At 39.1% G+C, this 27,352-nt stretch overlaps 2 protein-coding genes and 1 long non-coding RNA gene across 4 annotated transcripts in view; 1 reads left to right on the top strand and 2 right to left on the bottom strand.

The window, feature by feature from the left end:
* Positions 1-3,547, bottom strand: part of LOC141515267 (uncharacterized) — a 48,920-nt gene extending 45,373 nt beyond the window's left edge. Inside the window, exons 1-2 of the long non-coding RNA XR_012476289.1 lie at positions 2,721-3,547; positions 437-554 (exon numbers count right to left, since the gene is read on the bottom strand). This is a non-coding gene — a long non-coding RNA (uncharacterized LOC141515267). The remainder of the gene's footprint in view (positions 1-436; positions 555-2,720) is intronic.
* On the top strand, positions 3,437-23,638 carry ARL1 (ARF like GTPase 1). Of its 2 annotated transcripts, none has more exons than XM_074226691.1 (6): positions 3,437-3,530; positions 13,227-13,364; positions 19,914-19,995; positions 21,246-21,357; positions 22,483-22,661; positions 23,259-23,638. In XM_074226691.1, exons 2-6 carry the CDS (start codon positions 13,274-13,276, stop codon positions 23,287-23,289), a joined length of 495 nt encoding a protein of 164 aa, XP_074082792.1. In that variant the 5' UTR covers positions 3,437-3,530; positions 13,227-13,273; the 3' UTR covers positions 23,290-23,638. The 2 variants fall into 2 exon arrangements, with proteins under 2 accessions (XP_074082792.1, XP_074082791.1); XM_074226690.1 differs by lacking the exon at positions 3,437-3,530 and adding an exon at positions 3,749-4,069.
* UTP20 (UTP20 small subunit processome component) overlaps positions 23,054-27,352 on the bottom strand; it is a 96,609-nt gene continuing 92,310 nt past the window's right edge. Inside the window, exon 62 of the mRNA XM_074226688.1 lies at positions 23,054-27,296. Within this exon, the coding sequence (XP_074082789.1) occupies positions 27,141-27,296 (156 nt within the window). The 3' untranslated portion in view covers positions 23,054-27,140. The remainder of the gene's footprint in view (positions 27,297-27,352) is intronic.

Genomic DNA, 27,352 nt, shown 5'->3' with positions numbered 1-27,352 from the left:
TCACACTCAGGAATGGGGGTTCCTGGAGGAGGAGGAGAAGAGTTGACAAGAACCCCAAAGTCCATTCCAGGATTACAATTTCATGTGTTCATATAGTTATAACTGGAAAGGACCTAAGAGGGTCATCTGGTCCAGCCTCTTATTTTACAGATGAGGAAACTGAGGCCTCAGAGGTTAAAAGACTTATCCAAGGCTACGTGTGTAATAAAGTAGTCTCAGAAGCAGAATTCAAACCTATGATTTCAAATCTGAGGGGTTTTTTCACATTTTATACTTATATTCAAATTATTTGATTTGTGTGAATTTATAGTTAAAGCATGTTCAGACTCATTTAATTGCTTTAAGTTGTTAAGATAGTCTTAAATAATTAAGGCAAATTTTCAATTTTCTTGGAATCAAATTTTTTAAAAATGTAAATAAATATTGTCTCACTGACCTGGTTGAGAATTTAACAAACTAACAGCGCCACTTTCTGGTGTCCCATAAGTATAACATCTTTCTTTAGCATGATAGTTTGGCTTCATCAGATTTTGGTTCAGATCAGCACCTTTCTGCTAATAAATGGAAAAAAATATATTTTGGAAGAAAGAATAAATGCACAGTATCAATCAATCAGCCTACCAACCAATGAATCAAGTGCTTGGAATACAAAGGCAATGAGAAATAACTTCTTTCCTCAAGGATCTTACATTCTAATGGGGGGGATGTACAAAATATGTCTCTATAAGATATATATATATATATATATATATATATGGTAATATTAGAGAAAGCACTAGCAGCTGGGGAAACCAGAAAAGACCTCTTGCAAAAGAACTTTGAAGGCAGAGGTAGGGAGGAAGGAGCATTCTAGGCATGTGGGTGTGGAGGTGAGAGATGGGTCACTGACTAGGAGAAACAACAAAGTACAAATGAAGTGAAAATGTGAAAGAAAGTAATGTGTTAAGTAGATCAAAGGTAGGAGTGGGACAGAATGTAAAAAGCTTTAAAGGTCAAACAGAGGAATTTATATTTGATAGTAAGGGTAATAGATAATAACAGGTATTAGTTGTGTGGGGAAGATGTGATCCTAGGCTTTTTAGGAAAATAACTTGGGAGACTGTGGAGGATGGATTAGCATGGATTAGGCTTAAGAATTAAACTAATACTAGCTTCAAAAACAGCTTATATTCACAAAGGAAACAAGTTAATAAATTTGGAATCTTCGTATTTAGATTTAATCCTACATATATATAATAAATAAGATCTATGTGAATGAATAAATGTATGGACAAAGAAAAAGCATTTAAGCACTTACTATAAGCCAAAGGGATTGTGTTAAGTGCTGGAGATACAAATTTTTAAAATTCAACTGTCCTTATTCTTGAGAAGTTCACACCTTATAAGAGTGAAGGCATAAAAAAATTCAGTTATAGAATGGATAAAAATGTCCAGTGATTCTCAAGGGTACATTAGTGGGTCAGATGACAGTGTCCCAAAGCCTGGAGAACATAGAAGGTAGATGGTAGAGGCCTAGAGGACCTATACTGATAGGATGGACAAATGATAAATTCAGGTAATCCATCTCATCAAGAAGGATTGGCACAGTTGACTCCAATTTTATCCAAGTTGTAAGGACAATCAGGTCCCTCTAAAGCAGCCTTGATGGTATTGAGAGAGCCTGAGGGTGTGGGTAGGGGTGAAGAGTAAATTTCTTTAAGGACTTACTTTTTTCTTAGAGATGACAAAATTAACATGAATTAAAAGTAATAGGAATATGTATACAGTAGCCTGGAGTTTCCAATAGTACTTCTGCAGATCTGTGATTTCATCATTATAAATACTGTTAATCATAATTTTCTTAGGCTAAAAAATGAAATAACAAAAAGATAGTTTTATCCATGAAGTTTTATTTTCTAGGATCTTACCAAACCCATGGGAGTAAAGATACCAACCAAGAGTTTAATGAGGAAACTGTATTTATAGATATTTCACAAAGGATTGTAAAATTTTGCCAGCCAACCAATCAGGTGCATAGAGGTGTCACTGATTACTTAATGATTCTCTAACCCATCCCTAAGGTCTGTTCTATGTCAGAACAGACAAAGATCCAATTAGTAACAGGATTACTATCTCCTCTTCTGACTTGATATTTTCTGTTGTTTTCAGATATTGTACAGACACATAAAACATTGGGATTTCTCCCTTTCCAAAATGTTGTAAGTATAAGAATTTATGCAGTCTCTTATAGAGATTTCTCCCTTTCCAAAATGTCATGAGTATAAGAATTTATTCAGTCTCTTTTAGAGATAACCAGACCAGTTTCCTGTCTTCTCAGGATGGTCACTGTTTATGAAAGCCCAAACTTGCAGATGGAATTAGAGGGGGATTAGGTTGTTTCACACAGACAGAGCCTGCCTTCAGGTTTATAACTGGACCTTGAGGAGGGCAGAGCTAACATTCAGATTTACATCACAAATCACCGGTTGACAGAACTAGATCCCATATCCTTCAAGCACCACGGGGTCCAACGATACCATGGTTATTGTGGGAGAACATGACTGTGTCCCCTGAAGTCAACCAATGATAAGGCATGACTCATTAGCTGCTTTTTTTAAGTCCCTATAATTCATAAATTTTCCAAATCTTTTCAAATCCCCTCACATTTTCTACCAGCATCACCTGCTGGAGGTAGGAAAACACTGAAGTTTATTACTTCATTATATTTGCCCTAAACTTACCTCCCTCAAATTTCAAAAGACAGCCGCAGTTCTTTCTTCAAACTTTAAATTTCTTAAAGGTCAAGGTGGAACTTTAGTTACTTTTGTGAAATCAACCGTGAGCAGATCTTTATTAAGAGAGAAAAAAAAATTCTTTTTTTTAAAAAACTTTTCAGATAAATCATCAGATGACTGAAAATCCAGAATTACTAAGAGAATTCTTTTGATTGCTTAATTTGATAAAAGATTTGCCTGGAGGGTGTGCAGCAGAAATGATTATGAAATACCATGTTATCTTTTAGTCCAATAGAGCTGAAGTTTTTGCAAGGAGTCCCAGACCCATATAAAAAATCCTCGATACAGAATTTCCCATACATGCATTATTTTTGTTTTGTTTTTTTTTTGCAAGGCAATGGGTTCAGTGACTTGCCCAAGGCCACACACTAGGTCCTTATTAAGTCTGCGTCTGCATTTGAACTCAGGTGATCTATGCCCTGCTGCCCCATCCTGATTTTATTGGTTGTTTTCATAGAGTTTCTGAGTCCACACTGGCAGTTTTTTAGTTCTCACAAGGCCGTGGGGTTCAGTGACCCGCCCAAGGGCACCCCGCTAGGCCACTGCCAAGTGTCTGAGGCGCCTTTGAACTTGGGTCCTGCGCCCTCCTGGGCGGGTGCTCTGCGCGCAGCGCCCCTAGCGGCCCCCGCTGTGACGACACCTCCGCTGGGCGGGCCAGCCGCCCCCAGCGTCCCCCGCGCCTCTTCTCCGGGCCGCAGCGCGGGAGCCGCCGTCCCTCGGCTTCGGGGAGCTCCCGGGCTTTCGCACGTCCTCCAGGTAGGCCGCGCCGCAGGTTCCCGTATGTGCCGTACTGGGCATGCGCTCGCGTCTCAGCCGGGCCCTCGGGCGTCTCTCCGGCCCCGCCGGAAGTCCGGAGCCAGTCAGGAGCAGCCCCCGCCTTCTCCGGCGTCCGAGCATGCGCGGTGCTACTCCGTGCCGCCGCAGTCCGCGCCAGAGCCCCCCGCGGGTGCCTATTCGGCGTCCGCTGATTCGCCACGCGGTCTAGTCAACCTTAAAAAAATAAAGCCGCGATTTATAGAGATGATAACCGATGGAGCGCGCGAGAAGCTACGCGGTAGAGCGATCGGTGCCTCTCCGATTTTTATCGTCTTTCATGTTTCCGAATAGGAGGCGGAGGGGAATCGCGTCGGGGCAGGCGCGGCGGCAGTGCGCAGCCGCAGTGCGCAGCCGCAGTCGCCTTCCCTCCCCGCCCCCGCCCGAGCCGGGAGTCTGACGTGGAAGCGGCCGCCGCCGCCGGGGAGGCTTCGCCGGGGACCGGGCCTGAGGAGGCCGGAGCGGCCGCGGCGGCGCCATGGGTGAGCCGGGCGGGGCCGGGCCGGGCCGGGCGGGGGGCTCGCCCGGGGCCGCGCTGCTAGGCCGTGGCTCGGTGTCTGAGGCCGGATTTGAACCCGGGGCCTGCTGGCTGCAGGGCCGCTGCGCCACCTAGCCGCCCCCCCCTTGTTTTTTTATTTTTATTTTTTGTTGCTGTAAAAACTGCCAAGATCAGCGCCCCGAGGCTCCAGATTACCGTTTGCACCTTGATCTCCATCCAGGCCTTCCCCTGCCTCTGTGCCACCCTGGTGCCTTTTGGTAATAAGCGGCCTTGCAGAAACCTAAAAACGAATAAATATATGCAATGGAAGGGGTGGCAGGAGATCTCTGCCTTTTCTGTCTTTTTTTTTTTAGGTTTTTACAAGATAGCCCCGAGATTGCAATTTGGCCTAGTGCCTTCTTTGTGCCCTTTGGAACTCTTGATCAGTTGTCGATAAGCGGCCTTGCAAAAACCCCAAAAATGAATAAATATATACAATGGAAGGGGTGGCCCGGGAGTCAGGAGATCTCAGCTTTTTTCTGTCTTTCCTTTTTTTTTTTTTAAGGTTTTTACAAGGCAGCCCCGAGATTCCAGATTGGCCTAGTGCCTTCTTTGTGCCCTTTGGAACTCTTGATCAGTTGTCGATAAGCGGCCTTGCAAAAACCCCCAAAATGGATAAATATATGCAATGGAAGGGGTGGCCCGGGAGTCAGGAGATCTCTGCTTTTTTTCTGTCTTTCCTTTTTTTTTTTTTTTTTTTAGGTTTTTACAAGGCAGCCCCGAGATTCCAGATTGGCCTAGTGCCTTCTTTGTGCCCTTTGGAACTCTTGTTCATTTGTTGATAAGTGGCCTTGCAAAAAACCTAAAAATGAATAAATATATAAAATGGAAGGGGTGGCCCTGGAGTCAGGAGTTCCTGAGTTCAAATTGTACTTGTTGTCTTGGCTTTCTGTTGGCACCCCCAGTGCCTAGGTCACCTAGATGCTTGATAAAAGCTGGAGTCAGTTCTAGTGAGTAGAAGTCACTAGAGATAAATGTCGAGGAAGATCTGGAAGCATGTTGTCATCCTTGGTTTGTCTGCAAATTGCACTAGGTGGTCTTGATTTGGGATTTTGGGTTTGGGTACTAATTGCACTAGATGGTCTTTGGTTTGGGATTCTTGGTTTGGATACCAGCGGCTCTTGGTGGTCTTTGGTGTGGGTACCAATGACTTTTTAAATTTTTTTTTTAAAGAAAGATTTTATTTATTTTGAGTTTTACAGTTTCCCCTCCATTCTTGCTCCCCCCCCACACACACACAGAAGGCATTCTGTTATTGTGGGTACCAGTGACTTTTTAAAATTTTTTAAAATTTATTTGGGGGGCAGCTAGGTGGTGCAGCAGATAGAACACCAGTCCTGGAGTCAGAAGGACCTGAGTTCAAATCCAGCCTCAGACACTTAATAATTACCTAGCTGTGTGGCCTTGGGCAAGCCACTCAACCCCATTGCCTTGCAAAAAACTAAAAAAAAAAAAACTAAAAGAAATAAATTTATTTTGAATTTTACACTTTTACCCCAGTCTTGCTCCCCCCCCCATCCCCATAGTCTTTATATTGTTTCCATGGTATACGTTGATGATATAAGTTAAATGTGATGAGAGAAAAATGTCATCCTCAAGGAAGAAAAATAAAGTATAAGAGATAGCAAAATTACATAATAAGGTAATGGGTTGTTTATTTTTTAAATTAAAGATAATAGTCTTTGGTCTTTGTTCAAACTCTACAATTCTTTCTCTGGATACAGATGATATTCTCCATCACACATACCTCAGAATTGTGTCTGATTGTTGCATTGATGGAATGAGCAAGTCCATTAAGGTTGATCACCACATCCATGTTGCTGTTAGGATGGTACCAGTGACTTTTGTTGATCTTTGGTTTGGGATTCTTGGTTGGAGTACCACTGGCACTTGGTGGTCTTTGGTTTGGGATTCTTGGTTTAGGAGCCATCGACACTAGATAATGTTTTTTTCTGACTCAGAGACTCCCAGGATTCCCTATTTAGATCCTTAATCTTTTTTCTGAAATCTGTTGGATTTCTGACAGACATCTTATACTTGGATACATTCAAAATAGAACTTATTATCTTTCTAAACCTGCCTCAGCTGTTCTCCCACAGTTCAGTATTTCTTTTGAAAGCATCACCATCTTCCCACTCGCTTAGATCTCTAACTTCAGTTAGCCTTAACTCCTCTTTTGATATGTAGTTATTTGCCAAAGTATTTTCTGCCACAATTTCTTGTGTCTCGTTTTCTCTTCACAGTTGCAGTTCCAGTTTTCAGTCCTCTTCACCTCCCACCTGGATTACTTTGATAGTGTTTTAATTAATTTTGCTTCTAGTAATTTTTTAAAAAAAAATTCATTCAATCCTCTATACAGTTGCTAACTCATCTTCTTAAGGCTTATATCTGATCATATATCTTCTTGCCTCAAAAACTTTAGAGGTTCTCCATTACTTATGGATAAAAAACAAACTCCTTACCTTGACATTTAAACCTTTGATGAACTAACTTTTTCTGCCTTATTTTTTACTTCTTTCTTTCTCCAGCTCCAGTGTCCACCTGAATTGGTTTCAACACTTCATCCCCATCTCTTAATATTTACCCAACTTATCATTCCTTCCAGGTCCTGTCTCCTCAGAGTCCTTGCCTTCAAGACATTTAGGTCCTGGTTAACCTTTTCTTTATCTTTGCAGTTGTAAATGTTCTCTTCCTCAACTTTCTCCTATTATCTCTGGTTTTTTTCCCCATCCTTCTTTTCCCCTGAATGGAAGATCTTTGAGGACAGGAACTTTCATTTTTATCTTGGTATCTACTCTGCTCTGAACTAATAAGCTCTCTTATACTTGTTGAATTATGCTGGACTAGAGCATGGGGTTCCTAACCTGGAATCTGTGAACTTCCTCCTCCCACTTTTAAATAGTATTTTTTTCCAATTATATTAATATTCATTTTTTAACATAAATTTCAAATAAAATTTTCACTTTCAAATTTTTTTCTTCTCTATCCTTCCTTCCCCCAAGGATTACATGTAAAACATATTTCCATATTAGTCATATTTTATAAGAAGAAACAGAACAACCCCCCCCCCAAAAAAATGAAGTGAAAACTGTATGCTTTGATCTGCATTCAGCATCAGTTAACTTTCTCTGGGTGTAGATATCATGAGTCTTTTAAATTGTCCTGGACATTGTCTTGATGAGAAGTCAGTCATAGTTAATCACTGCATGATGTTACTGTTATTGTATACAATGTTCTGGGTCTGCTCACTTCATTCAGTATCAGTCATTCAAGTTTTTCTGAAATCTACCTGCTTATTATTTCGTATAGCACAATAGTATTCCATTAAAATACCACAATTCATTCAGCCATTCCCCATTTGACAGACATCCCCTCAATTTCCATTTCTTCACCACCCAAAAAGAACTGCTAGAAATATTTTTGTACGTGTGGACCCTCTTCCCTTTTTTTATGATCTATTTGGGATACAGACCTAGTAGGGCTGTTGCTGGATCAGAGGGTTTGCATATTTGATGGCCCTTTGGGCATAGTTCCAAATTGCTCTCCAGAATGGTTGGAGCAGATGTGAACTTGTTTTTTATTTTTTTTAATAACTGTTTCAGTATGATTGACTTTCTTCAAAATCTTAGTATTTTGTTTTAAGCATTTAAAGAATACAAAAACATTCTTCTGAAGTCCATGAACTTCTCAGACTGACTAAAGAATCTCTGGCACACACACAAAAAAGTTAAGAATCCCTGGTTTGATGGAAAGACAACCAATTTAGAATCACTCAACCCAGGTTCAAATCTTTTTTTTTTCTGTTTTGTTTTGTTTGCAAGGCAGTGGAGTTAAGTGACTTGCCCAAGGTCACACAGTCAAATGATTATTAAGTGTCTGATGCTGGATTTGAACTCAGGTCCCCCTGACTCCAGAGTGGTGCTCCGTCCACCGCACCCCTTAGCTGTCCCCCACCCCCGTTCAAATTTTGACCCCACCCCTTACTCCCTTACTAACTTCAGCTTTCTCAGGCCAGGAAGGACGGCCTCAGTTTCATTTGTGAAAGGGGCTGAACTAGACGGTCTGTAAGGTCCCTTCCCTCTCCAGATCTTCGATAGTTTGTCACTACTGTGCTCAGTAGTCTTCAGTAGCTTCAAAGAGAAGACCCTCTTAGCTCTGGTTTTCAAAGCTAATGCGGTCTGGTTCTAACCTTACTTTAACCTGTGCTCTAGGAACCCCTCAGTTCCAGACAAATTTATGTCTCGGCCCTGTTCCCACATTATGCCTCAAAACCTTTGCTTGTCCCCTGAAGCCAGAACTGGCGTTTCAGAACACCTGCATCTCCATCTTAGCACACAGTCACCTCATCCTCTTCCAAACAGACCAAGCCCTACTGTCTCTAATATTCATTTGGTAATATTTTCCCTTGTGGTATCCTGTATTAACACATTCTGTTGTGTAGGGAATGGTGCCAGCTCTTTGAGTTCTTGTCTTCTCAATGAGATAATAAAGACCTTGAGGGCAAGGGATTCTCTGGGTCTGTCACTTTGCACATAGTTTGTTTTCAGTCAGCATCTGATGATTTCATTTCACTCCTTGACCGACACATTTTGTCTCTCTGCTGCCAGAAACCGACTGGGGAGCTCTTTTTGTTGTATTGTGAAAAGTAGTTTCTTAGAATCAGTGTGACAATTGATTGTTCCTAGGGTCCAGGCTCTGCACTAAATCTGGGGTGACAAAGAACAGCCAAAAACAAGGTGGGGCATACCCTTAAGGAGCTTCCATTTGAATGGTGAAAACAACTCAAATAACTTTACCTACACACATACATGCACACATACACATGCATACACACACTGAGATGGAGGGGAACCTCAGAGGGGCAGTGCTTGGAGTGGGGGGAGCTGGGATAAACTTCCTGCAGGAGGTGGGGAGCAGAGACAGCACCCCAAGTGTTGAGAATAGCCAGCCAACAGGCAGGAGGGGTGAGATGAGGGCTGTGTTTAAGAGACAGCCTGGACACCCACATCACTAGATCCTAGGAGACCTTGGGCAGAAGATCCTGATTGAATAAAGGAAGTGACATAGTCACATCAGACTCAGACTATATGGGGAAAATCCCTTTGGCAAGTTGAGTGAGGGTGTTGAGGGTTTGTACAAGGGTGATACCTCTGGAAGTGGAGAAGAAGCAACATGGAAGAGATGCCATGTTATCTGAATGATAATGACAACAGTTTGGATATAGGGGATGAACGAGTGAAGAGTCAAGGGTGTGAACCTAGGTGACTGAGAGGTTAGTGGTTCATAACAATAATAGGAAAGCTTTGAATGATTAAAATCTGAGTTCATTAAACAATGGCACTGTTTTATTGTTACAAAAGTGTTTAATAGGAAAATATTCTTGGGACATCTACTCAGCATTTAGGTCTTGACTATGTGCAGTACATTGTTTTTGCTGGGTTCTTGAGGATATAAAAAATTGATGCAATTTAGAATTTAGCTTAATGGGGATATGACAGATGTGCAGAACTAACACAAAATATTACCTAAATTTCTTAGGGGGAATAAAACCAAAATTCTAGATGAGGGCAAAGGAGGAAATTGTTTCTAAAGGAGTAATAAGGAAACTTTCATTAGGTGTGAGTTAGACTTTTTGTCATTTTAATGGAATGGTAGGAATTCAACAGGTGAAAAAAGGGGAAAGATGTGAACAAAAGCATTCTTGGAGTCAGGAAGCCAACCCTGACTTGTAGGGAGCCCCTAAACGTGTCTGAGCCAAGAAGACCCTGGTCTTCTCTTGGTAGTGGTTTAAAGGATAGATTAGAGGTGGGATGAGAGCAGGATTGGGATAATGAGGGTCTATATATAAAAAGCATCGAGGAGGACAGGAGCAGGAGATGGGATGGATGATTTTAATCCTGCTCTGCTGCTAAGTGTATATTGTCAGTGAAGTTAGGGTAGAAATGGAAGTTATTTGTCTTAAGCTCCCTCATCTCCCATTCTATTTTTCAAATGGATTTTTCAAAGATTGTGACCCAATCTCTGAATTCCTCTTTACTGGTAATTCTAGGAATAGTCTCTACTTACTGTCCTCACTTTTTATGACCCAGTTATTTAATTGTACTTCTGTAATCTGGTATCCCTTTCCATGATTTTACTGACACTGCTTTAGGCGGGGGTCTGATCACCAGATCCCTTAGTCTCTTATCTTTGAACTTGTGTAGCCTTTTATGCTGACACCCTTCCTCCTTAGTTCTGTGCTTTTCCTTGGGTTTTTCTAACACTTTTCTCTCCTGGTCTTTCTCTTTCCTCTCCAGGTGTACATTTTTGTCCTTTTCCATTCCCTGAGGAGGGAGAGATGCCCTTCAAAGCCCTTTTCTCTCTCTGTATGTTCTCTTCTACCTCCCTTGGCTATAACAGTCATCTTTATGAAGGAGACTTAGAGACCTTTATCTCTTGTTTCTCCTATGAACTTGAGTTCCCTATTTCAAATAGCTATCAGGGCATTTCCATCTAGCTGGGACCTTCTCATTTTCTGTGAATGATACCATTTTCCCTGCCATCCACTTTCAAAATCTTAGAATTATTTATGAGTCTCTTCTTTGCCTGATGCCCTGTGTCCAGTTGGTTGTTGAGTCCTGGTCATTTTTACCTTGTAGCTATCTTTTCCAATTGTTTCCACTTTTCCTCTCCTCCCACCACCACCACCATCCTATTTCAGACCTCCTTTATTCCATCTTGACTGGACTATAGGAATGGCCTCTTAACCAGCCCCTACCACCGGACTCCTGTCCTTTGCATTTCATTCTTCAAAATACTGCCATTGAAATTAGTACAAACCTAATCACATTACTTACCCTTCTCCCCTTTTTCCCCTTTTTATGTAAATTTGCCTTCATTTTAAACTTAAATATGAAAAAGAAAAGAACATTTGCATGTACACAGGAGAACATAAGATTCAATATAAAACAATAAATTCCCCTTACACATTGTTTTCAAAACTACCTAGATTTTCTTTGCTTTCTTCTAGGTATTCTTTTGTTCTCTGCTGTGTACTTTTTATTTATTTTATTTCTTTTCTCCCACCGGAGATATTTAGAACTATACCCACATATTTGGTTGTGTGTATAAATACACACACACACAAATAAGATTTTTCCTCCATCTTCCATTTCTTTCTCTAAATATAGATTGCATCTTTCCTCATAGGTCCAAGGCTTTCCATGTTTCTCCAAATCAACCAGCTCATCATTTCTTATATCACACAGTATTCTAACACAATCATATGCTGTGAGAGATTGTCTATGAAAGTTTTTTTCCCTCCAATTTTCTACTTTCCTTCTATTCTTGGATACATTGGTTTTATCTTAAAAAAAATTTAAATTTAAAAATCATTGAAATCAGCATCAACACTTCAATAATGCTCTCATCTTTTATTATAGTTTAAGATCTGGTACTGTGGAATCTTCATTATTTTCCCTCCTCGGAGATACTGTGTGTCTGTGTGTGTGTGTGTGTGTGTATTTTATCAACTTGGCTGAAATAGAAAAGCTTAAGAATGGAGTCCAGGGCCTGCTCCAGCCTCTGACCTTCCAGCCTTATTTTACACAACTTCTTTGTGAACTTTAACTGGTGCCCCATTGGACTTCTGACTATTCCTTAGTTGTGTCCTGTCTCCTCCTCCTTCCTCTGTGAATTATGTGTATGCCATCCTCCTTGCCTGGAATGAAGAGATGAAAATCCACACAACCCTTGCCTTGAGAAGCTTCTGATTTAATGGGGAGGAATGATCTCTGTATGCAGAAAGCTCATCTTGCCCGTTCTCTTCCTGGTGACATCCTTTCCATTCCATGTTCCACTCAGAAGTGACCCTTCCTTGTATGAATCTCATGTACCCAAGTCGTATTCTAATTGGGGTTACAGTTGTTTGTGTGCATGTCTTAATTCTCTGCCATCTTCCAAGCTCCTTGAGGACAGGGATGGTTTGGATTTTCTTCTTTGGGTTCCCCGTGCTTTTCATCTGTTTACCTAGTCTTTCACAAAGACTGGATTGAGTTTCCAGTCACAGTGATGGCATCAACTAAAGGCATCCATATGTCATTGGCTAATTCGTGTAATTACCACAGGTATATATTTGTGATGTCTCTCTGGGTTATATAAGAAAAGTGGGTGGGACTTGTTCTTATTTGTTTGGTGCAGAGTAGAATCCAAAGAAGCAAAGAAACCAGACTTGCTGTTTTATGACAGTGGTTAAAACAAATAGAAATACATCCCTGCTGACCATATGTTGACTTAGACCACAAATTAATAGTTTATTTCATTGTATTTTTTTTAAATATTTTCTAATTACATTTTTATTTTATTTTTCAATACATGTAAAGATACTTTTCCAAATTAATTTTATGTAAGATTTTGAGTTCCATATTTTTCTCACTCTCCTCTCCTTCCTCCCCTCTCCTGACAGTGAGTTATCTGATATAGTTTATAAATGTATAACTATGTTAAATACCAATTATATTTCACTCAGACTAGGGAGTTGACTGCTTCTGGTGGAGAAGAATTTCACTTATTAGAAATCCTTTATCTTCATGGAGCACTGGGGTCTGAATTTCCTAGAATGAGATCCAGAGCTGTAGCTTTTACCACCACCACCCCCAATTCAGAGACCCCTTTACTCTTGGTGCTTCTCTTCCCAAGCTGAGGTTATCAAATAATCTTTGGCTCTAATGGTCCAGCAGAGGCTCAGTTGTATTGAGAATAAACTGCCTGCAGGGATAAATGTGGTAACAGATTAGAATTGGTTCGTGAATGAATAGCCTGCGGTACAGTGCATAGAAGTGATGAAACAGTGTCATATTTCTTCATGAAATAGAGATTCTCCCATAAAGCCTCTGGGAGATTTTTAATGTTGTATTTTTTATTTTATTTTCTTCTTTCTTTTGATAGGAACTAAATGAAACTGAATTTAAAAGTTTAAACTCCTTTTGTAGTATTCTAGAAAAAAAAATATTTGACCACTTTGAAAGGAAAGGAAAAATTGCAGTAATCAAATATTTTCCTTTGTAAAATCTAATCCCCCAAATAACATGAAATTTATTCATATTCATTCATTTATTTTGTAGGTGGCTTTTTCTCAACTATTTTTTCCAGTCTGTTTGGAACTCGGGAGATGAGAATTTTAATTTTGGGATTAGATGGAGCTGGAAAAACAACCATTTTGTATAGATTACAAGTTGGAGAAGTTGTTACTACTATTCCCAGTAAGTAATAATAATTTGGATTTGTTTAGCATTTTACAACAATGTTTCTTCAACATACTTTGGAATACCCAAGTTACAGATAAGGAAAATGAGGTGAATCCCATTTAATGTGTTTCCTGTGGTTGCATGAGTGATCTTACCCTAAGAACAGGGACTCAGTCTCAGGTCTCCTGATGCCTTCTTCATTGTCCTTTCCACAGGCCCTTGGGTCCTTCCTATCTAGTGCCAGGATAACTCCATACCTGTAGACCTTAAAGAATTGCCTAATTTCTAAGCAGTAAATTACTCTTGAAAGAAGAAGGTTGGGTCTAATAAAGAATGAACATAGCAATTGCTAGTTAGCAGAGTTTTAGTGCAAACATAATAGTCTGAATTTTTTATGCTGCTCTGTCGGTGAACATTTTCTCCTTTATAGGTTGGAACTTCTATTAGGATTCTCTTCTCATAATAGCACAACTCATGAGCTGTTTTATAATTCATGAAGCATTTTCCTCAAAGCAACTCTGTGAAATAAGTGGTTTGAATAATAGCCCCTCCCTCCTATTTTATAGATAAAGAACTGAGCCTGCTAAAGATTAAGTGACTTCCCAAAGTCACCCAGTCATTGGGAGGGGAGGGGGGCTCCAGAACTAAGTACTGGTCTTTTTAGAGTTCTGTAAGGGCCACTAGGTGGCACTATGATGCCTGCTGTATCTGCTGCACCAGTTGCACCTGGAGTCTGGAAGAGCCGAGTTCAAAAGTGGTCTCAGACGCTTGCTGGCTGTGTGACCCTGGGCAAGTCACTGAACCCTATTTGCCTCAGTTTTCTCATCTGTCAAACAAGCTGGAGAAGAAAATGGCAAACCACTCCAGTATCTCTGCCAAGAAAATCACACACACCAAAGGTCTATAAAAGGCCTTATGTACAGTGTCTCATTGATCCTCATTACATACCTGGGAGATAGAAACAGTTATAATCTCATTTTGTAGTTGAGGAAACTGAAGTAGATAGAAGCTAAATATTAGAAAGATCTGCAATAGGATTCGGACTCAGGTCCTCCTGACTCCAGGTCTTAACTGCACGCCTACGATATTTCCCTCAAACTATGTATTTCAAAGCAAGTGCTAAAGAGATTTGCTTATCAGGAAGTTCCTTTATCAATAATAATCAAAGGTCTGTCAGCCCAGCCCCCACTGCCTCCCAGAAAAGGGAATGAGACAATATGGATATTTCAGAAAATAAGAAGTCATAGTATATGAATTCCTTTCGAAAGAAGTATTTTCATATGGTCCCATTCAAATCAATGCATGCGTGAAAATGAATGGAGTCAGTTCAGGGACACAATCCTTTCTAGTTAATTATGATTTTTATTTACCTCAGGTTAGTGGAAAATATTTAAATGATGTACACAAATTTAGCCGAAGTGTATCAGAGGTTTAACCCTTACGGGTTTTGAATCGCTGAGAATTGTATTGATGTTTAAACCTGTCACTCAGTGGATACAGCACCAGCCCTGGAGTCATGAGGACCTGAGTTCAAATTTGGCCTCAGATACTTAATAATTACCTTAGCTGTATGACCTTGGGCAAGTCATTTAACCCTGGTCAAAAAAAAATAAAGCCTGTCACTTCACTTGTCTGACCTCTTACAATACTGAGCTCTGGTTTTCATTTTTTCCCTCTCCAAGCATCCTATTCTCTTATTTCTTTCCAGGAGTATGGTCATTATCATTGCTTTCCTTCACCATAAGTTTCAGGTCCTTAGCATTTCCCATAAATACAATAGATCTACCTTCCCAGAAATACTGATTTTACATCTTTAACTTGTTTGTCTTCATGTTGAGATAATTTCCTTATCCATGGAGAAGCTGTAATGACACTCCCTGGATATTTTATCCCAGAATAACCAGATACTGGTGAACCTCTATGGCGTTCCTTTTTTAGTTTTTCTGTAGTTTATCATTTCTGTCTTTTTTGTTTGGGTATTATAGGTATGTTTACTGAATAGTGAGTAGCATGAATTTCTAATACAGGTTGATAATACATTCTAGAACAGAAGTTAGTTGAGCTGTTTGAGACCATTTTTATATATTGATGCACTGTGTGTGTGTGTGTGTGTGTGTATATACACATTTTTAAGCTAGTAAATTATTGATGGTAATCTTATTCATTCATCCTTTGTTTCATTTTCATCAAATACAGTGACGTTATGTTTTATAACTTGGAATAGTGGAATCTGTTGCAGTCGGTTCAGTACTGAGCTGGAGCTGAACAGAGTGCTGCTCTTCCCTTCCCTCCCCCACCCCCCCCACTCTGACTGTTTCACTAGCCAGTTAAATCAAAGCACTTTTTTTTAGAAAGATTGTTTATTTTGAGTTTTACAATTTTCCCCCCACAGAAGGCAGTCTGTTAGTCTTTACAATGTTTCCATGGTGTAAATTGATCTCAGTTGAATGTGATGAGAGAGAAATCATATTCTTAAGAAAGAAAAATAAAGTATGAGAGATAGCAAAATTATATAACAGGTTTTTTTCCCCTAATTTGAAAGTAATAGTCTTTGGTTTTTGTTCAGACTCCACAGTTCTTTCTCTGGATACAGATGGTATTCTCTATCGCAGACAGCCCCAAATGGTCCCTGATTGTTGCACTGATGGAATGAGCGAGTCCATCAAGGTTGATCATCACCCCCATGTTGCTGTTAGGGTGCACAGTGTTCTGATTCTGCTCATCTCACTCAGCCTCAGTTGATGCAAATCCCTCCAGGCTTCCCTGAATTCCCGTCCCTCCTGGTTTCTAATAGAACAATAGTGTTCCATGACATACATATACCACAATTTGCTAAGCCATTCCCCAATTGATGGACATTTATTTGATTTCCAATTCTTTTCCACCACAAACAGGGCTGCTATGAATATTTTCATACAGGTTATGTTTTACCCTTTTTCATCATCTCTTCAGGGTATAGACCAGTAGTAGTAGTATTGCTGGATCAAAGGGTATGCACATTTTTGTTACCCTTTGGGCATAATTCCAAATTGTTCTCCAGAAAGATTGGATAAGTTCACAGCTCCACCAACAATGCATTAGTGTCCCAGATTTCCCACAACCCTTCCAACATTGATCATTATCCTTTCTGGTCATATTGGCCAGCCTGAGAGGTGTGGTGGTACCTCAGAGAAGCTTTAATTTGCATTTCTCTAATAAGTAATGATTTGGAGCAATTTTTCATATGACTATGGATTGCTTTGATTTCCTCAGCTGTAAATTGCCTTTACATATCCTTTGACCATTTGTCAATTGGGGAAAAATTAAGCACTTTTAAAGGACTAACTCTGCTTTAAAAGATGCAGATTTCTGAGATTAATAGGCGAGCCATAACTACGTGTATACTTACATGGGTGCCTCTTTCACTGAAATTTAAAACTTCTTGCTAATTTGTTTAATACCATTAAAGTGGCTGCTTTATTGTTATTATTAATTGTCACAGTAATAAAGTGCTTTATTATTTGCTCCAGTGAGCTATAACAACCTTTATTTTAAATGCCCATCTGGTCTGAGGGATGAAAAGAACATAAAAGGAGGAAGGAACAAATTAACATTGTATACATTATTAGCACAATCTCTGGGACCTCTCCTGCTGATTTTCTTTGATTTTTATCGGATTAACCCCTCCTCTTTCCTGCCTACAATCGCCATTCACTTACCAAAAATATGTTAGGTAGAGCCCTCAAGAATGTGTCAATTTAAGAACTGCGTGTTTGCAGTATCAAAATGAAAAAGGTGAATGTACCACCAGTGAAGATGAAATTAAAGCAATGAGAAGGAGCTATTTTGACCAGTCACATGCCAATAAAATTGACAGTCTAAATGAAATGGATGAATATTTTAAAAAATACAAACTGCCCAAAGTAATAGAAGAGGAAATAGAATGCTTAAGTAATCCTATTTTAGAAAAAGTGATTGCATAAGTCATAAATACGCTACCTAAGAAAAAATCCCTACGGCCAGATGGATTTACAAGTGAATTCTACTGAATATTTAAAGAACAATTTAACTCTTAATACCATATAAACTATTTGAAAATGTAGGAGAAGTCCTACCATTTCCTTCTGTGACATAAATATAGTTTTGATCCCTAAACCAAGGAGAGTAGAAACAAAGAAAGAGAACTTTGGTCCCATTTTCCTAATAAATATTGATAAAAAAAATTTAGCAAAGAGATTACAGCAAAATATGTTACAAAGACACACACTATATTGCATATAATACAAGGAATGGAGAACTGATTCAGTATTAGAAAAAGCTATAAGCATAATTGACTATATTAGTAACAAAAACAAAAATCATTATTTCAGCAGATGCCTAAAAAACTTGACAATATACAATACTCATTCCTATAAACCTTGAAGGCAATGAAGCCTTATAATGATAAGTAGGAGCTTTCTAAGACTACATTATTATTATTGTTATTATTATTAATAATAATTATTATTATATTGTCTGTAACAGGGATAAAATAAAAAACATTTGTAAGATCAGAAGTGAAGCAAGCATGTCCATTATCACCACTTTTATTTAGTATTATATCAGAAATTTTAGCTTTAGAATTGACAAGAAAAATTGAAGGAATAAAAATATCCAATAAGGAAACAAAATTATCATTTTCTATGGATATGATTTCCTTAGAGAATTAGCTAAAAAACTAATTGAAACAATGAACAACTTAACAAGTTTTAGGATACAAAATAAACTCACATAATTCCATCATCATTTTTATATATTACTAAAAAAAAAAACCCAGCAGGGAGAGATAGGCAAAGAAATTCCACTTAAAATAACTGCACACAATGTAGAATGCAAAGACAAGTCTAAGGATATAATTACAACTGGAAAAATAGTAATTGCTCATGGGTAGGCCACTCAATATAATAAAAATGATGGTTCTACCTAAATTAATAAATTTTTTCAGTGCCATATCAAGAAATATACCAAAGGAGTATTTTATGGAGCTGGGAAAAAATACCAAAATTAATCTGGAAGAGCAAAAGGTCAAGAATATCAAGGAAATTATTGAAAAAGTAAATGTGAAGGAAGGTGGCCTAGCAGTACCAGACTTCATACCATATCATTAACAATCTGGTACTGGCTAAGAAATAGAAGGGTGGATCAGTGGAATAGTTTAGGCACACAATATACTATAGTAAATGGCTTTAGTAATCCAACATTTCATCTAAAAATCTAAGCTCTGAGGGTAAAACTGATTATTTGACAAAAATTGCTGGGAAAACAGGAAAACAGTTTGGCAAAAATAAGGTATAGACCAGCAGCCTACACTGAATGCTAAGATATACAATTTAGACATTCAAAAAAAGATTTAGACATTCAAAATGATTTAGATTTGCAAAAAAAGAAAAAGATGCTATTATAAATCAGGGAAGCATGGAAAGATTTACTTGTCACACATAGGGATAAGGGAAGAGTTTATGACCAACAAATCAGTGTAGGCAGAATTAGAGGGAAAGTAGGAAACGGGGTAGGGTGGGAGAAGTGGGAAAGGGAATTTTTTTTTTTTGCAGTTAAATTTCTCTGGTAAAGGCCTCATTTCTTAAAATATATAGACTGAGCTATTCCTCATCAGTCACAGGCATCAGAACTGTCTAGTCATTTGCAAAGATGCTCTAAATCACTTTGGTTAAGAGAAATACAAACAAACAATTCTGAGATAACACATCACCTCCCTTAAATGGGCCAACATGACAGGAAAGGAAAATGACACATGCTGGAGGGACTGTGGAAAAATAGGGATCCAATAAAACCACTAGTCTGTGGAAGAGCCAAAAGGAAAAGGACCTTTATATACAAAAATGCTTAAAGCGGCTCCATTTATAGTGGTGAAGACTTGGAAATTGAGGAAATTCTCCATCAATTGGGGAGTGACTGAACAAGTTGTGGCATATGACTGTGATGGAATTCCATTGTACTATAAGGAATGACAAGTGCAGTGAACAGAGCACAGGCCCTGGAGTTAGGAGGACCTGAGTTCAAATGTAGCCTCAGACACTTTAAATAATTACCTGCTGTGTGACCTTGGACAAGTCACTTAACCCCATTGCCTTGCAAGAAAAAAATGACGTGGATAGCTTCTTAAACACCTGGGAAGGCATACATAAACTGATGCAGAGTGAAGTGAGCAGAACCAGGAGAACATCGGTTACTGTCACAGCAACATTGTATGTTGATTCTCATCAGTATAATGAACCAAGAATATTCCAAAGGATTCATGAAGAAAAATAAGTGCCCACTCCTGGAGAGAGAAGTGATGAACTCGTGAGTGCAGCTTGAAGCACCCTTTTTAAACATTTTTTATTTTTTAACATGGCTAATACTGGAAATGTGTTCTTGTATGACTTCACGTGAATAATTGAGATATTACTTTTTCAGTGTTTGGGAGAAAGCTAAAGGACAGGAGAGAATTTGAAACTCAATTTTAAAAAATGAATGTTATAATAAAATTGGTGGGGTTTTTGTGTTCTTTTTTTTTAAAAGAATCTGGCATATTTTCTCTTTCAGCCATTGGTTTCAATGTTGAGACAGTAACATACAAAAATCTTAAATTTCAAGTCTGGGATTTAGGAGGACAGACAAGTATCAGGTAACAAACATCTTCGTTTTATGGTACTAAGATTGATTTATTTACCTCATTGAATTTAATAGTTTTGCAAACCATAAAGCTTCATATGGGGAGCATAAGATTATAGATTTTGAACTAGAAGGAACCTGTAGAGTTCTAGTCTAATCCCCTTATTTTATAGATGAGAAAACTAAGATCCCAAAGTCTCACAGGTAGCTGAGTTTCCACCCAGAGTCCTGATGGCAAATGCAGTGATATCTCCACTGCACTAACTGCCTAATCAGTAACTTCTGCTACTTAAATTGGAGAAGCCCAAATTTGTTTTAAATTAAAATAGCGTAAATAATAATGGCTCATTCCTTCTGAGAATTCCCAGTCGGTTGTCTTTCTCCCCTCATTTGGGATCTTCCTTTTTTCTCAGGAAATCAAATTGATTCAATACTGTTTAAAATGAAATATCTTTTCCTTAGTGACTTTAATAACCATGAATTTCCTTCCTTGTGTTCTCTTCAGATCCCTATTTTTTGAAAGTAGTGACTTTTAGTCCTCCAACTAAAATATTGTCCAATCATATCAATAATTCTTGAGTACCCAGGTTTTACTCATGCTGCTTTAATATTCAAAAGTGCCTGAGAGGCATTGTCACTTAGGTTTAATAAGTGAAAATGTAGACTTGGGGATTGCATGATATTAGCTTAGTATTCCTCTGACATTTGAGACAGATATGTTTTCATGTTGTATTAATTTTTATGACATCATTTTAAAACAAGGGTTGTTTACTGTCCATTTCCTGAATTTCACCCAAGCAACTCATTTCTGATGTTCCTCCACTTCTAGGGAAGATAGTTCTAAAATTCTCAAAGTTCTTGAGCTCTTAATATTTGTCGTCTGTCTTTGTAGTCTGTCTTGAGATAACAAGATCCTAAATTTAGTATCTCCCATAGTATGTTTTCATTTTTGAATTAAAATGAAAACTGCCTCCTTCATCAAATTATAAGCTAAGAAATCTTACTGGGTTTTAGCAAATGGATTTATAGGTCATCTTCCAGTGATGTTTGCTTGTTAATGGTATTCTTGGATTTGCTAAGCCCACATTGCCCTCTCTATATTCTTCATGACATTATAGATTTTGACTATAAAAGAATTTTTTTTTAATCTGTCCTTGTGGAGACTTCTTCCCCTGAGCATTGACTGAATTTTACCTTGGCTGTATTTAATTTCTTTCTCATGGCAGATAACAAGAGCCTGTTTTTTTTTTTCATTTTCTGCAGGCCATACTGGCGATGTTATTATTCAAACACAGATGCAGTCATTTATGTAGTAGACAGCTGTGATCGAGATCGCATTGGAGTTTCCAAGTCAGAGTTAGTCGCCATGTTAGAGGTAAGAAAACTTCCATCTATTTCTGGAAGATACTTCCTTGAGGTGGATTGCTTTGAGAAGGCAATTAAAATCTTTTTGTTTGTTTAGAAATAAGTTATTTCTCTATGAAACTAGATTCATAATCTGAGAAGTTCTTAGTTTATCCTTCTCATTCCACAAATAATACATTGAATTCCCTGAAACATGAAGCAGCTTAGAGGCTAGGGTCATAATTATAAATGTCAAAGCTGGGATTAAGGCAGAAGGTGAAGAGACCCCCCCCTTCTCAGGTTCACTTGCCAATGGGCGATGTGAACAGCAGTAGAAACCAGCTCACTCTTCTGAGGCTCAGGCAGTCAGTGCTTGTTGCATTGCCCTATGGGGCTTTTGTTTTGGGGGCGGGGTTTTGTTGGGTCTGATATCCCCTCTGAAGTTGTTTCCAAAAAGTCTGCACTGCTAGGTTTCAGGCTCAGTTCATTTAAACATTTATAATTAGTTTTTAAAATTTATCAGTTAAATATTTGAATTTAGTACTGGTGAAAAGGAAACTTTTTGGAAAATAGGATCAGCCCCCTGGGGGGGGGGGGCTTACTTAAGGTGTAGTCTTATATGTAGGAAGGAACAAGTTATCCAAATAAAAGTGCATTTCCAAGAATGGAGTTGGTTTATCTAGTCTTGGTTCCCAGGTGGAAATTAGAAATTTTATGACATGTCATTGTTAATTTCTTAAGAAATCTTTTTCAATTAACAAGCAATTTTTCTCCCACACTAAGAAAAGCAAAACACTTTTAATTTATAAGGTAACATTACATTTATAAGAACCTTTAAAAAATAATATTCAGTTAGAGGTTCAAAGAGTTATTCAAATTCACCCTTTGAATTAGGTATTTATTTCTAAGGAGTCAAATTGCCCGTTTTCTTACTACACAAAAATTTTTGAGGGAAGATATTTGTAGTAATGGAGCTTGACTCAGAGAATCTAGGCTATGAGGTGTTGACCTCAAAGCTTCCTATATTTGCATTAAAAAATAAGCATTTATTTAAGAGTTGAGGGTTAAGACTACCTACTAGACTACTACTGGTCAATCAAGACTACCTGTACTTGTGAAACAAATGCAGATTGTTGTATTTTCTTCTCATCTGTAGGAAGAAGAGCTAAGAAAAGCAATTTTAGTGGTGTTTGCAAACAAACAGGACATGGAACAGGCCATGACCCCCACAGAGATGGCAAATTCACTTGGGCTCCCTGCCTTGAAGGACCGAAAATGGCAGATTTTCAAAACATCAGCAACTAAAGGCACTGGCCTTGATGAGGCAATGGAATGGCAAGTATCACTTTACAGAAGCTCTAATATGTGAGGATGACACTAGTGATGTGCTCCTTCTTTTCTCTGGTTCCACATTTTGATTGGAAGTCTGCATCCTAAGAAATAGAGTTGTGCCAAGCTAATTAGCCCACACAGATTGAACCCCTAGTAATTACAAGTTTCTCAGATTTTAGAACTGGGAAGGGAAAGCCAGGACACCCCTCTTATTTTACTTATTTTTTTTTTTGTTTTGGTTTTGCAGTGGGGTTAAGTGAGTTGCCCAACACACCCAGCTAGGTAATTATTAAGTGTTTGAGGCTGGATTTGAACTCAGATCCTCCTGCCTCTGGGGCCAGTGATATTATCCACTGTGATACCTAGCTACCCCAACCCCCCCCCCCCCCCGTTTTCTACACAAAAACGCTGACTTTGACACTCTGACTGTTGTGTCCAAGGTTCTGTATGTTAGACCACCAGAATTTGTGGCCACAGGTATACTGAATGGACTGGGAGATTTCAAATGTGTCCTCAGAGAAGACTGGATTACAGAGGTATGCTGGCTACTTTAGTGATTTGAAGTTTATTCCACTAAAGTTATATGTTCTCTCTTTACAGGTTAGTAGAAACGTTGAAGAGCCGGCAGTAGCCTCCCCACAGTAAAGGTGACATCAGACATCCCCTCTGGAACAGTCAAAAGAGCCACACACTACCACCAAATGTTATACTGGACTGACTGAAACACTCATAATATTGGAAATAAAATTTTTGTTCAAGGGATATCTTATCTTGATTGAACCAACTGAATGTCTATTCTGTATTATATAATCGTTTCTTGCTTTCCTGTTTTGTCAAGGTAGTGTCTGTTCATTTGTATGGAATTTCTAGCCAGGTATGATCCTTTTGAAAAATGCATCCTTGTTGGAATTAAAATTTAATTTTGGAGTTAGTGGCTGTAGCTTGTTTGTTGTAAACACTAATAAATATCCTAACTATCACTGTAGAATGGATTCTTTTATGTTGCTGTTATGACTGGGCAGACTTCAGCGAAGAGCTGCTGTTAGAGGTCTAGAAAGCACATCACCCCTTTGGCTTGGTCTCATCCCTACTGGCCTGGACAGCTCAGAGAAGGCATTTGTCTTAGTTCTTAGATTTACTTTTTGAATCTGTAGAGCCGTGGAAGGCCTGTCTCTGTAACATGGACCCTTTGGATGGTACTTGTCTCCTGCACCCCTTCTATCTTCCTCCTCCTCTTCAGACTAGACAATAAAGTATAAGCATAAGCAGATTGTATTCATAGCATTGGAAGGGACTTGGAGGGCAACTGCTTTTAGAAACTGAAATCAGAGGCAAAATGACCTGCCTAAACCTGCATTAGAATTGAGATGCTGCTTGCAAACTTAGGCTTTTTGTTACATCATATAGTTTTGGTCGGTTTTGCTAATTTGATGGACCTAAAGTTGTCTTGATTTGCATTTTTCTTAGAGAATTGGACATTTATATAGTTAATAGTGTGCAATTCTCTTCAGAAGTGTTCTTATCTGAAAGGTATTAATATTTATCCAGTGGTACAGAGCCTTGAAGACAGTATGTAGATGGTCAGGATTGGGGAGATGTGACAGTCGAATAGAATCAGTTAAATTTATAAGTTGCCTATTAACCTCCGAGATGAGACTGAACAGCTCTTCTTAAATGAGAAGTTTCAACTTCTGTAGTAATAACTAAAATTCAACGCAATTGGTGTAGGCTTCTTTGAACCAATTCTAATGCTGATAATTATCCACACCAGAGAAAGAAAATAGCACAACAGGAATGAGCAATCTCAAAATTCACATACAAATCAGGTCTAGTTCTGGGAATAGATAATACTTCAGACGCATGTCATAGACCCTAGAGAAGGCCTAACTTTCAATCTTCCCCATTTCTTTCTAAATGGGTATGATTATTTTTGGATTGACTGAAAACTAAAACTGAGTTGCTTTAAGTGTGTAGTAAATTCTGGTGTAATTTATGTTTGAGTCATTCTTTGGGGGTTTTAATACTTAAAAGTAAATATTAAGTATCCATGAGCCTGTATCATTTTGTCCCCCAAAATGAGAAGAAAAAAGATTTATCCAGCTAAGCAGCTGAAATGCCCATAATTCAGTATGGAGGCCAGACCTTGAATTAAGGGGTCCAGAGAGCTGAATACCTTAATCCCAACTGTGGCCATATGACCTTAGGCAAGTCAAGTGGCTTTGAATTTTAGCCATAAATAAGGAGTCTTGGACTTGGTATCTAAACTGTTAAACTCTAGTCTGCCAGTAAGTTATTTTTGATTTGGAAACATTGGGCACTTAAGATGATGATTATGATTATATTTCAGATATGAACAGTTATCAAAAGAACTGCAAACAATCATGAGTATTCCAACTCCCTAATAATAAGAAAATTGCAAATCAAAACAAGTCAGATTTCACCTCACATCCAGTAAATTGGCAAAAAAAAAAAAAAGATAAAAATAATCCAAGTTAAGGGTTGTAAGGGTGACAGGCACATTGAATGCATCATTGATAGGGCTATGAATTTGTTACAAGCATTCTAGAAAGCAGTTGGGAACTATGCAAACAGTAACTGAAATGCCTACACCTCCTGACAGATCAAAGTACTGGAGCACTGGCCCTGGAGTCAGGAGGACTTGAGTTCAAATCCGGCCTCAGACACTTAATAATTACTTAGCTGTGTGGCCTTGGTCAAGTCACTTAACCTCATTGCCTTGATAAAAAAAAACCCTTAAAATAAATTGGTCCCAAAGAAGAGCAATGAGACGATACCCAAATTCTGCCCAAGAAAAAAGGGATCTATGGATGGGCAACCTTGTGTACAGTGACTGGTGGATACATTAGTCAAGCTTACTGAATTGTTTCTTCTTTTCTTAGAAAATAATTGTTATAAGCAAAAGAAACTGCTCCCTGGGAAGCAAACATAAAAATATTTGCAAAAGCTGGTTAAAAAGTAATATTCCCTTTATATGGAAACAATTGCACCGATTTATCTTTTTTTTTTTTTGCAAGGCACTGGGGTTAAGTGTCTGAGGCCAGATTTGAACTCAGGTCCTCCTGCCTCCACGGCCGGTGCTCTAGCCTCTGCACCATCTAGCCGCCCCTACTGATGTACCTTTGGTGGGGATTTTTGCTTTTGGATTTTTCACATAATGAGATGGAAGCTTCCTTAATACCTCAATCTGGCTTCCCTTGCAGCTAGTAGCATGGACAGTGGCACCCCAGGATTTTGGTATATAATTGGTCTTAACTAAGCAAAACTTTGTATTCTTAAGGCAAAGGGCAATGAGGAAGGAAACGGCACATTTTTCTTTCTTAATGATCCTTAAAGTGCATCTGCTTGGTACTGTGATCCGCCCCCCCCCCCAATTCCTTCACCCATGAACACAACTGACCCACTGGGTCCATTTCTGAGGGGTTAAAGAGATTAGGAGAATAAACCAAGTCTTTTATAGACCACACGCATACAGACTGTTCCCATGAAACATTTTAATATTAAAACATTTGCAAACGTAGATAAAAACATGATGATTTACTAGTGTGTGATGGGCCACACCACTAGCTGACAGGGCTGTCTGTCATATAACTGAGTCAAAGAATAGAAATACAAGACGACTTCTGGAAGGCAAGCAACAACACTGTACAACAGTCAACAGTAAACTACTACTGGCCACGGGAAAGAGTCACCGAGGTCAGCAGATAGTGGAGACACGAAGTTTAAACTGGACCACCAGGACCGTACGGGACATTTCAAGGTTCAATGAGAAGTCTGAGGTAGAAGCAAAAGTGGCAGATTTTAAAATGTGATATTTGATGGACGGCCAATGACTGAACAAACTCCAACCAAGGCAGGTTGGCAGCGCCTCCTCTTGAGAGGTTGCTAGGAGCCACCAGTGTTGGGCCAGGCATCTGGGCAAGATGCTGGACCCCTGCCGGCCCAAGTCACTGAGTGACTTGAAGCTGGAGTTGGAATGTCTGTTATTGGAATCATTCCATCTTGCTCTTAACAGAGGATGAGGCAAGACCCCCACCCCCCCCCCCCAGCGACTTGACCTCAATCCAAGACCTTACAGGAAACCTTCCAAGCCAAGGGGTCTTAACTGAAGACCCCACAGAATGATGCGATGGGAAGAGCAGAGAGCTGTCAGGAAGAAAGAAGCGGCCTGGAGCCAAAGTGAACATTCACTGACCTGAGGACATTCAAGGGAATGGACCTGAGACCCAGCAAAGGTCAATTCCAACCCCAAATACAAAGGAGGAAAAGGCTTTTTGTTTTCATTCTTTTCCAGTGTGATTGGTAGTGACTCCTGCCTCCCTCTCTGCACACACACACACACATATGCCCACGACCACATGCCCACACATGAATCCAGAACTAGGGTCACCATAAAACTCTTCAGCACATTTAAAGTTAAAAACCTGGCATTATCAACAGGAAACTCTGCATCCACTTGAGCCTTCACTCCACCATGGCCAGGTCGCGCAGGCCGTGGCTCCGCTGCCTCTTGGCCTTGTAGCCCGGCCGTAAGAACTCGATCTTCCTCTTCTTGGCCTCCATCTTGTTCTTGTGCTTCTTCATCTTCTTCTTGGCAGCGATGTCTGGATTGGTCACAAACTGCAAAGACAAAGGGATGAAAAGATTAGGAGAGTGAGGGTGTGCGCTGGGCCTGG

Source organism: Macrotis lagotis, chromosome 2, assembly GCF_037893015.1.
Source record: "Macrotis lagotis isolate mMagLag1 chromosome 2, bilby.v1.9.chrom.fasta, whole genome shotgun sequence".
Lineage (NCBI taxonomy): Eukaryota > Metazoa > Chordata > Mammalia > Peramelemorphia > Peramelidae > Macrotis > Macrotis lagotis.
Note: the sequence above shows the minus strand (reverse complement) of the source record. Positions and strands in the feature narration are given on the sequence as shown.